The 12,323-nt window shown below is 40.6% G+C and overlaps 1 protein-coding gene across 1 annotated transcript in view; it reads right to left on the minus strand.

Annotated features, from left to right (window-relative positions):
- MSH3 (mutS homolog 3) overlaps nt 1-12,323 on the minus strand; it is a 221,027-nt gene that overhangs the window by 207,223 nt on the left and 1,481 nt on the right. The window contains exons 2-3 of the mRNA XM_057302266.2: nt 11,949-12,069; nt 3,134-3,354 (exon numbers count right to left, since the gene is read on the minus strand). Of these exons, the coding sequence (XP_057158249.1) occupies nt 3,134-3,354; nt 11,949-12,069 (342 nt within the window). The remainder of the gene's footprint in view (nt 1-3,133; nt 3,355-11,948; nt 12,070-12,323) is intronic.

The following is a 12,323-nucleotide window of genomic DNA, read 5'->3' on the forward strand; positions in this document are numbered from 1 at the left end:
ACACTGATGAACATGGGAAGGAGGCCAAGGAGAGGGCTGAGGGCAGCTCAGAGCTGTCCTGCAGGTGCCCCATGGCACAAACAGCCTGGGTGCCATGGATGACGGCAGGAGGCAGACAGGCTCCTGGGCAGAAAGGGTCAGGGCCGGGTGAAGCCCCACCTTCAAGCCAGGAACAGCCTGAAGCCTGGGGGCCAGGCTGACGAACCAGAATTAGAACTTACGGTGTTTTCTGAGCCCGCCCATGGCAGCCCATGAACCAATCAGCACACACTTCCTCCTCTCAAGCCCATACAAATCCCCAGACTCGGCCAAACTTGAAGAGACAAGCAGACAACCTGCCTGCGGAGAGAAGCTACCCACTCCAGGGTCCCCTCTCTGCTGAAGGCTCATCACTTCTCACTTGATGGGATGCCCTGCCTGCAGAAAGAAGCACCCACTGCGGGTCTCCCCTCAATGTTCTGTCACTCAAGAAAGCCCCTCTTTGCCTTGCTCACCCTCCACTTGTCCACATACTTCATTCTTCCTGGAAGCAGGACAAGAACCTGGGACCCACCGAATGGCAGGGCTAAAAGAGCTGTAACACAAACAGGCCTGAAACCCATCTCTTGCTTGCCACATTGCAGCAACAAGAAGGAGAGAAGACAGGAGAGAAGAGCTGTGGACCTTTGGGGAGCTCAGACCTAGGGGCTCCTAAGCCAGGTCTATGACACCCTCTCTGGGGCTCTGCAGTTCCTGGAATCTCCAAGCTTCTGGGCGCCACTGTGTTCCCTGGTGCCAGCTGTGGAAGCTGTTTGTGGTACGCCTGGTCCAGCCCTCACTCACGCTGGCACCTGGAGCTGCCCACCCTGCCGAAGCCAGCATGCCTGGCAGTGCACAGGGGCCAGACCCCATGGTCACCTGCTCACACACCCCTCACCCTCACCACTCCACTCCTGGCTCACCCTTGGCAGCTGCGAGATTCAGGCCAAAAGCAAAAGCCAAGCACAGCCTGCCAGGCCGAGTGGGAGGAATGAGCCCAGCAGGCCCAAGTAAAAACTCGGGCAAAGGCACCACCAGCCACAGAGGTTTACAGCTAGCGAAGCAACACCCCAAGGATTGCATAACAATTTTCCTATACCTGAGAATGCCTTTGCTTTTAATTTTGATGAGTTTCCTATTTTGTTTCCATGACTTTTATGTCATGGAATATAGTATGTATTCTATATTAAATGCAGGTATATACTATGTAGTATAAAAGTTAATCAACACAGAAAATATATTTCTTAAATTGTAAAAACTTATTCTTACTTTATACTTTGCTCTTTTAGGAAATGAGATAAGCTTCCAGGAAAAAAAAGTTTTATCCTTATGGGATGCTAACAATTAAATCAATCTAAATACTTGAATATTAAGCAACTTTTTTTTAACTTTCATTTTAAGTTCAGGGGTACATGTGCAGGTTTGTTATATAGGTAAACTTGTGTCATGAGGGTTTGTTGTACATATTAATACCTGGGTAACAAAATAAGCAACTTTAAAAAAAATGATTTGGATAGAAATACTCATCAGATACATTACATTCTATTTCATATTCCCAGAGACAGTATGCTGAACTCAATTTAACCTTGTCTGGACAATTCAGAGTGATCAGAATATATTTCAAAACCTATTGAGAGTTATGGCATTGCTGACCCCACCCTAATGGTCCTGGACCATGGGGCATTTATGTTCACTCAGTAGCTTTTTGCCATTCATCCACGTCTATCCATGCCATCAAACAGCTTATCACTTGTAATAATGGCACTGCTTCTACGTGCCCCCTCTGTCTACTTACTTCTAATTTCCTGTGATGTGGACATGCCAAGTTGGTCATTCTATGTATAAAGCAATAATGTATACGCTCTTCTGAGACCTTGGAGTAAATGCTCCTATCAATAAAGTGAGCTTTAATGGATAAACTTTATGACTTCTATGCTTAATAACCACTATACTTAGGTGAACTGCTTCTAAGTATTAAAAGAGACTAAAAACAAAAACACCTTTTTTTCTTGATGATCTAAGATAAGTCAATCAATATTAGCCTGGCTGAGGGAGGAGTTCATGGATCTGGACTTTGTGGGAAAGGTGTGAAATCTTGAAAATTATAGGCAAAATTTTGTTGGCTTGAGAATTTTTCTGAAGAAAAAGGCCAACAGCTTTCATTAGAATTTCAATGACTCATATATATACGTACACACATACATATACATATATAGAACCATTTCTCTAATTCAATGGTTGTCAATCACAGCTACAGATTAAAATGACTGCTTTTCCTTTAGTCTCACCTCATCTGCAGGCTAAGGTGGGAGGATTGCTTGAGACCAGAAGTTTGAGACTACAGTGAACTATAATCGCACAACTGTACTCTAGCCTGGACAACAGAGCAAGACTCCATCAATAAAAATAAAATACAAAATAAAATGTAAACTTTTAAAAAATATCCATGCCCATTTCTCAGTGAAAACAAATTAGATAAGATTCTGAGGGAAGGTTCTTAATGGCAATTTTTGTTTTAAGTTCTCCAGGTGATTCCAATGTAAAGCTAAGGTTGCGAACCAATCACTATTCTGAATTACAGATTTCAATGATGGAGCATGAGTTAAATTCCCTGATTCTGCAATGATGAAAATCATTAAAAGTCTCAAAACAAATAGTGGATAAAGTAAAAAGCCCATGTTCATTTGGCTTACATTTGAATTTACTTTCTATCTATCAAGCTTTCAACTGAAACCTCAAAATATCTAAGTTGCCCATCATGATTTTCCACGGTAATCATGGAAACTCTAAGGAAGACTGTAAGAAACTGTGCTTGTATTAATTCTCAATAAAGAATCCCTCCAAGTCAAGGGCTCCTGATCCAGGCAATACCTCAGAATTACCTGGAAGGCTTTTGTTTTGTTCCCATACAAACTAATTAATCCCTCCCAAAACATAGTAAATCGAATCTCCAGGGATGTAAAAAAACTAAACTAAAACACAAAAGCTCCCTCAGATGATTCAGAAGATCATCCAAGTTTAGGAACCATTGCCATGAATGACCTCAGAGAACCTGATAGTACTTCAGAACCCACTATTCTAGGTAACTGGATACTCATCTATAGCAGTTACATACCTTTTGATTAATCTGACATTTCGAATCTTCAGAAGAAACTGCATTCTTTGCATGTAGAAGACTGATATCATCAAAATCAGTACATTTTGGCAGAACTGCAAATCTCTCCTGCAGAGATTCTGTCTGGACTCTACTTTGAGGAAGGGCAGAATCGCAGCAGAATTCTTTCAGTTTTTCCAGAGACTTTGAAACATTCCTGGTCCTCAGACATTTCTTTGGCTCTTAGGTAGCAAATAAGAAGAAAACAGAACAATAGTAATTTTGGTCTCATTATGTCAATTCATAACCAGCATAGAATTTTTTAAAGAGGTAGATTCCCGATAAAGCAATGAACCTAACTATAATGTGATTTTTTTAAAAAAAGAAAGAAACACTGGGTTCAGGGTAAAGATGGCATATTAAACACAGATGCAATTTCACTCATTCCTGAAACCTCATTACTATAGTAGAGGTTTTTTTTCTTTTTTGTTTTTGTTTCTTTTTGAAGACATAAGCCCATAAGGACAGAGAGGAGAGGTAACAACTGCAAATGAGATATCTAAAGCTAGAAAGGAAAACAAATGAACAGTAACCAATTCAGCACACCTGAGAGCTAAATACTAAGTCAGTAATTAGGAAAACCAAGAGCCAACTCTAATTACAACACAAAATGCTCAAAAGACTCAGGAATTAGAGTACCAGTAGCTCTGGAAAGGAATAAAGGGAGGTTCTAAAATAAAGAGGATTGGTTCAAAGCAATTTGTTCCCTAAACCCCTACCATACTCCAAGCTCAAAGACAACTGTCCTTCCTCCACATCAGCAGCCAACTGGAGATTTCTTCCCTGGAAAGGCAAAACAAGCACAGTTGATGGAGTACTGTACCTAACCCAGAAGGACGATAGGAACACAGACACAATGTATGCTGAGATCCACGGCCTCTCCAGAACCCAGGAAGCCAGAGCACTCCTACTCCCCTCCAGGCAGAAGCTGGGAGGACTCTTGACTGGGAAATCTTACTAGCTCAAGCGGAAAGACTTGATATTGACATCAGGGGTTTACCAAGAAAACCAAATCACCATACTCAGAAACACCATCACTTTGCCCATGATATGCTTTCTGCATGTCAAAATTGTATTCATTCTTCAAGACCCATCTCAAATCTACCTTTCCCATAAAACCTTCTGCTAATTTTCACAGCTTAAAATCATCTTTTCTCTGTGTTCCTCTAACAAGATCACATCTCCCTGTGGCACTCATCACAGTCTGCCAATTGGCAGTTTTTCATAAACAAGCAATCCGTAAAAGAAGGGAAACTATCATTTTCTGGATCCCTACCATGTACTAGAACACAGTATTTCACCGTTTAGAGCACTACTATTAGGTTGGTGCTATTAAATGTAAAGGAACTGGGACTGCACACATTTATCACCTCTTACCTTCCCTATGAAAGCAAAAACACTCTGAGGGCAAGAGTTGTGTTTTGTTCATTTCTAAAAGTTTAAAATTGCTCCCAAGCTGCTTGCTAGGGCCCACTCCCACCCTGTGGAGTGTACTTTTTGTTTCCAATAAATCTCTGCTTTTGTTGCTTCAAAAAAAAATAGTTTAAAATTTTCCCTATTTATATTTAAACCTCTTCACAGGCTTTCATTAGATCTCCTGTGAATTTTCTAGCCACAAAAATTTAAATTTGACTCTTTACTCAAATGTATATTCACCTTGTTTACTATTACTCTCTTTTTTGAAATGTATATTTGTATCGCTCTTCAAAAATATACTATAAGTGTGTATGTTATACAAAGATTTTCCCTCCTATAGACATAAAAAAAAACTTTGTCTGGAATGAAAGTGGGATGAAGATCTTGGAGTTGTATTTGCTGGGGAAAAAAAAAAAAAGTATTGTGAAAGTTGATCATATAAATTGGGTCATTCTTGTCATGCTCAATTGAAACGGAGTAGAGAGGCCAGGGGAAAAATCACTGAGAGCACATATCATTGCTCCAAAAATGTAATTCTCTGCAAGCCTAGCTGCTAAAACTGCCTACTGTAACCTGAAACCAATTTTACCTGATAGCTGCTAAAACAACCTGCTGTGACTCTAAGGCTAGTTTTACCCATTGCAGTCATTCACTAATCAGAGCTTGCCAGTTACAACAGATTTTCCGAGTACCAATGAACCTTCGTTCAAAACAACACACTTTCTTTTTCCAACCTTGACCTCCCAGGCTCAAGAGATCCTCCCACCTCAGCCTCCTGAGTAGCTGGAACTACAGGCAAGTGCCACCATGGCCAACTAATTTTTTTTTAATTTTTTGTGTAGACAGGGTCTCCCTATGTTGCCTAGGCTGGTCTCTGACTCCTGGGCTCAAATAATCTTCCTGCTTTGGCCTCTCAAAGCGTTAGGAATACAGATGTGAGCCACTGCTCCTGGCTTATTTCTCCTTTTTAATAAAACCTCCAATTTTCTCTTTGTGCTTCAAACATACCAAAGACCACCTGGTCTGTGTCTATGTCCCAAATTGCAATTCTTGCTTCCCAAATAAAATTTTTTTTTTTTTTTTTGAGACAGAGTCTCACTCTGTCACCCAGGCTGGAGTGCAATGGCGCGATCTCGGCTCACTGCAACCTCTGCCTCCTGGATTCAAGTAATTCTCCTACTTCAGCCTCCTGAATAGCTGGGATTACAGGTGTGTGCCACCATATCTGGCTAATTTTTGTATTTTTAGTAGAGACGGGGTTTCATCATGTTGGCCAGGCTGGTCTCGAACTCCTGAACTCAGGTGATCCGCCTGCCTCCGCCTCCCAAAGTGCTGTGATTAAAGGCGTGAGCCACCGTGCCCCGCCCCAAATAAAATGTCTTAGAGATTTGTCTCTATATTTTATTTGACTTTGACAGTATTTAAAACCGAAGTGTTAAAAACAAAGATGAAATAATCAGGGACTCTTATGGCTGGCAGATGCTACTGGATGAATAATAAATACTTAGTCACTGCCTATAACTTACTACAGGTGTTGACAGTCTTGCATCATTTAATGATGGGGATATGTTATGAAGAATGTGTCATTAGGTGATTTCATCATTGTGTGCACATCAGAGAGTGTACTTACACAAACCTAGATGATGGTATAGCCTCCTACACACCTAGGTTATATGGTATAGTTTATTGCTCCCGGGTTATAAACCTGTATAGCATGTTACTGTACTGAATACTACAGACAACTGTAACACAATGGTAAGTATCTGTGTATCTAAACATATTTAAACATAGAAATGGTACAGTAAAAATACCTATTATAATCTTATGAGATTAATGTTGTATAGGTGGTCCCTCACTGACTGTCATTAGGTAGCATATGACTGTGTTTACATTCTTAATGTTACTAATGTCTACTGTCTCTGTATTGTGGAAATACGATATAATGGTGTGCTACTGCTACTATGCATCCCTTTCTAACTCTAAAAAGGTCAAGCCGTAGAATGTGACTAAAGTTGCTCTAGAGTAAGGGCTATTATTCTCTACCGAAGTTTAAAAACAATCCTTAAAAAGACCAAAGTGATCCAAAGGAATTTAATTGCTTGCCAGAACAGAGTCCAACACTCTAAAGAAATACAAACTCCAGCAGGAGACAACACAGATTCAACATATCCATGATCCAAATAATTAGTTACTAGACATGCAAAAAATAGGAAAAATCTGTCAAGGGATGCAGCCCCAGAAATGACAGAGATGATGCAATTAGCATATAAGAACAAGAAAATACAATTTATAAATATGCTCCATATAATTAAGAATGTAAAGGAAAACATGAGCAAAAAGAGGAGCAAAAGGATTTTTTTTTTAGCTTTACTGAGATATAATTCATATAGAGAACTGGAAAATATTTTAAAAGAACAAAATGGAACTTCTGGAGATGAAACATACAATATGGGAAACGAACATTTTATTAAATGAGATTTACAGCAGATTAGACATAGCAGAAAAAAAGACCACTGAACTTGAAAACAGAGCAGTAGAATCTATCCAAAATGAAGTACAAAGAGAAATAAGCCTGGAAAACAAATGAAAAGAGCCTCAATGACTTAACAGATAACATCAAGTAGTTAACATCCCTGTAATAAACTCTCAGAAGACGACACAGGAGACAGGAAGACAGAAAAAATGTGAAACAATAACAACCAAAAAAGTTTCCCACATTTAATAAGACCTATAAACCCACAGACTCGAGAAGCTTTAAATGAGCTCTAAACAGGATAAAAATAAATGAAGAAATAAAAATTAAAAACCAGACAAAGGCAGCTGGGCACGGTGGCTCATGCTTGTAATCCCAGCACTTTGGGAGGCCGAGGCGGGTAGATCACGAGGTCAGGAGTTCAAGACCAACCTGGCCAACATGGTGAAACCCCATCTCTACTAAAAATACAAAAATTAACCAGGCGTGGTGGCGAGTGCCTGTAATCCCAGCTACTCCAGAGGCTGAGGCAGGAGAATTGCTTAAACTTGGCGGGGCAGAGGTTGCAGTCAGCTGAGATTGTGCCACTGCACTCCAGCCTGTGCTAGAGAGCACAGGCTGTCTCGGGTGTGGGGGAAAGAGACAAGGTCCACCAAAATCAAATATGTGTTCCTGCAGATTATATGGGGCAGAAAGAAAATCAAACATGAAAATCAGTGATTAAGAGAAAATCTTAAAAGCAACCAGAGAAAAAGACAACCCTCTATAATTAAAAATAAAAAACCTTTGATGTCTTATATACTAAAGGCTAAGAATCTCCGAAGAAATAGTGACTCTTCTAAATATGACTTTTCCAGTATACAGTTACCTTGTTTACCATGACTTCCTTTATGCTAAAAATATATTTTTGAATCTTTTCCAATGTGATATAGTTTGACTGTGCCCCGACCCAAATATCAACTTGAATTTTATCTCCCAGAATTCCCACGTGTTGTGGTAGGGACCCAGTGAGAGGTAACCCAGTGGAAGGACCCAGTGGGAGGAATCATGGGAGCCAGTCTTTCCCGTGCTATTCCCATGATAGTGAATAAGTCTCATGAAATCTGATGGGTTTATCAGGGGTTTCCACCTTTCCTTCTTCCTCATTTTCTCTTGCCACCGCCATGTAAGAAGTGCCTTTCAACAAACCTGCATGTTCTACACATGTATTCCAGAACTTAAATTAAAAAAAAAAAAAAAAGAAGTGCCTTTCACCTCCCACCATGTTTCTGAGGCCTCCCCAGCCATGTGGAACTGTAAGTCCAATTAAACCTCTTTTTCTTCCCAGTCTCTGGTATGTCTTTATGAGCAGTGTGAAAATGGACTATGCATCTCTTACTTTATTATTATTACCTTGGTTTTCAAAATACATACTTAACTGGCTTTTCAAATGTATCTAAGTTTGCTTGTGAGTATAAAAGTTTCCTTCCCCCGTGGATCCCAGGTATAAAAAATAACTTGTTAATTGAAGAGTTAAGAACTGAGGTGGATATATACAATGGAATACTGCCTGGAAATAAAAAGGAATGAATGCATTATAGAGTAGCCAAAATGATAGACACAGAAAGCTGAATGGTAGGCGCCAGGGGCTGGGGGAAGGGGGTTACAGTGAGTCAGTGTTTAATGGGTACAGAGTTATAGGAATGCAAGATAAAATGAGTTCTGGAGATGGATGGTGGTGGTGGGTGCATAACAATATAAATGTACTAAATACCCCTGGGCTGTATACTTAAAAATGTCTAGGATGATAAATTTTATGTTATGTATATTTTACCAAAATAAAGAAAATGAATATTTTTAGAAAAGGGAATGAAGTACTGATACATGCTACAACACGGATGAGCCTTGAAAACATTACAGTAACTGCAAGAAACCAGACACCAAAGGCCACATATTGTATGATTCCATTTATATGAAATGTTCAGAATAGGCAAATCTATACACAGAAAGTAGATTAGTGGTTACCTAGGGCTGGGGAGTGCTGGGGCAGAACAGGAGGTGGCTGTTAATGGGCACAGGGTTTCTTTTGGGGTGATGAAAATGTTCTAAAATTGACTTTGATGATGGTTGCACAACTCTGGGAATATCCTAAAAGCCACCGAATTGTGCATGCTAAATGGGTGAATCATATTGTATAACTGTATCTTTTTTTTTTTTTTTTTGAGACAGAATCTCACTCTGTCACCCAGCTTGGAGTGCAGTGGCACGATCTCGGCTCACTACAACCTCCACCTTCCAGACTCAAGGGATTCTCCCGCCTCAGCCTCCTGAGTAGCTGGGACCACTGGCGCCTGCCACCACATCTGGCTAATTTTTGTATTTTTAGCAGAGACAGGGTTTCACCATGTTGGCCAGGCTGGTCTCGAACTCCTGACCTCAGGTGATACACCTGCCTTGGCCTCCCAAAGTGCTGGGATTACAGGCGTGAGCCACCGTGCCTGGCCCCAAGAACTATATCTTAATAATTCTGTTATTAGAAAAAAACAAAAACAAAAAACTTGCCAGGTATGATGGCTCAGGAGCACAGTCCCAGCTACTGAAGGGCTGAGGCAGGAGGATGGCTTGGGACCAGGAATTCAAGACCAATGTGGTCAACACAGCAAAACCCTGTCTCTAAAAAATATATATTTTTTTTAATTAGCCAGGCATGGTGGCATGCACCTGTGGTCCTTGCTACTAGGAAGCTAAGGCAGGAGGATGGCTTGAGCCCAGGAGTTTGAGGCTACATGAGCAATGATCCTGCCACTACACTCCAGCCTGGATGACAGAGTAAGACCTGTCTCTAAAAAATAAAATAAACTGAAGTGGAACAGTCACCCAGCTTCTGACTAGTGAATGATCCTCCCCCTTCTTCCTTAGTGCCATTTTTAACAAGTGGCAAAGGTCCTATTTTAAAATATGCCAAGTGTGTTGTCTTATTGCAACAACATTCCATCTCAACTGTCCCCATGTGGTCTTAGTTAAGTTACTTAACTGTGATAATCATCAATTCTCTTCATCTATCACCCACTTCTTCCTCTATAAAAAGAGAACAACAGGCCGGGTGCAGTGGCTCACGCCTGTAATCCCAGCACTTTGGGAGGCCAAGGCGGGCAGATCACTTGAGGCCAGGAGTTCGAGACCAGCCTAGCCAACATGGCAAAACTCTGACTCTACTAAAAATACAAAAATTAGCCAGGTGTGGTGGCACGCACCTGTAATCCCAGCTATTCGGGAGGCTGAGGCAGGAGAATTGCTTGAACCCAGGAGGTTACAGTGAGCTGAGATTGCACAAGTGCACTCCAGCCTGGGTGACAGAGCGAGAGACCCTATCTCAAAAAAAAAAAAAAAAAAAAAAGAGGGCAAAAAGCATTCTTAGGAAAAATAAATGAGCTACAAAAAGCCTCTAGAATAAAAATCAAAGGTGCTCATTCAGTGCTTGTAGACCTAAAAAATGGGTCTATGCAGAATAATCAAGCAATGAAAGGTAGGCTGCCCCAGAATTGTAATATTAACTGTGGCAAATTCTCTCAAGTCACACCTCCTTGCATGACCCCTCCAGAAAGGTGAAGTTTTAGATTTACTTTTCTCCTTAGCCACACATCTCCATTCCTGTAGTTATTTCATACTAACGCTTTCATGTTGACCCTAAAATTCAAATTTTACCTTTTATGGAAGGATTAATATTTTACATATATCTCCATTGGACAGATACCTCTATCTGAATTGGGACTTTTCTTTTTTTTTCTCATTCTCTTTACCTAATTTCCTGAGGATAATGAATAAAGATGGATTTCCTGTCTTCCCTTATCACAAATTCTCTGATACCATAAAACTAGAGAAAAATCTGCTCAACTGTCTATATGCAACACCACCTCTAGAAATCCAGGAACTCAGGCACTCAGGCAGGCTGGGTTTTTATTTATTTATTTTTGCTGTTTTTTGTTTGTTTTTTGTTTTGAGACAGAGTCTCGCTTTGTTGCCCAGGGTGGAGTGCAGTGGCACAATCTTGGCTCACTGCAACCTCCACCTCCTGGGCTCAAGTGATTCTCCTGCCTCAACCTCCCAAGTAGCTGGGATTACAGGCAACCACCAGCACGCCCAACTAATTTTTGTATTTTTAGTGGAGATGGGATTTCACCATGTTGGCCAGGCTGGTCTTAAACTCCTGACCTCAGGTGATCCACCTGCCTTGGCCTCCCAAAGTGCTGAGATTACAGGTGTGAGCCCCCGCGCCCAGCCTAGGCATGCTGTTTTTATTCAATGCCTTTTACATACACAAAGAGCAGCTCTAAGCAAAAAAAAGCGGGGAGAGTAGATCTGCAGGTCCTGATACTGAAAATTGTTCAAAATTTTCTATTAAGTAGAAAAAGATAGTAGCAAATTGGTATAGAATATAATATAATCTGTAAAATATATTTAAACTAATTTTTGAGCTTATGACTATGCACATATACACATGTATAAATTTTTAAAATCTGGAAGTATATACAGAACACCAATAGCAGTGAGCCTCACTCAAAGGGAGGGATTATGGGGTCTATCACTGCCTACCTTCCACATTTCTGTACTGTTTGAAATTTCTGTAGCAAGAATGTTTTAATTTTATAACCAGGACAAAAATAGCTAGAAGGAATAAAGGAGAAAGTTGGGAGAACTACAGCTAAATTGCAGAATTCTAGCTCTACCATCCCCTTAACCTCCTATACACATCACCATCACCTATAGGGGGCCACTCTGCTCAGGAACAAAAGGGACCTTTCTCCACAAAGAAAAAAGACACAATTCTAATAGGCTCTTCTGCCCTCTGGAGTATTCCAGAATACCAGAGCCATGACTTAGGAGAATAAAGAATCCCCCACAACTCACCAGAGTTGCCAGACATTCCCAGATCACTTCCTCCTTCCTTTTGTTGGACTTTCTTTACTTTCTTTTTAACAGGCCCATCATTTTCCAATGGTCTCTTCTTTCTTCTGCCAATTTCTGTAGCCTATATCGGGAAGGTTAGAAAATGATGTGTTATCTCTACTCTGAGAAGGCCTGACGTATGTGAAGCAATTTAAACCTTACAACTGAATGACAAGGTTCCTTGCCATCCACTCTTCAAAGAATCCTCTACTTTTAGCTCTGGAAAACCCTATGGGTGAACTGTTTTTAACACCATAAAAGACAAGGTAGACTCTGATAGTCAGGAGCCTCAGCAACTGAAGCCGTGTTTAGAATTAATTGAAACCAAGGCTGCTA

Source organism: Pan paniscus, chromosome 4 (assembly GCF_029289425.2).
Source record: "Pan paniscus chromosome 4, NHGRI_mPanPan1-v2.0_pri, whole genome shotgun sequence".
NCBI lineage: Eukaryota > Metazoa > Chordata > Mammalia > Primates > Hominidae > Pan > Pan paniscus.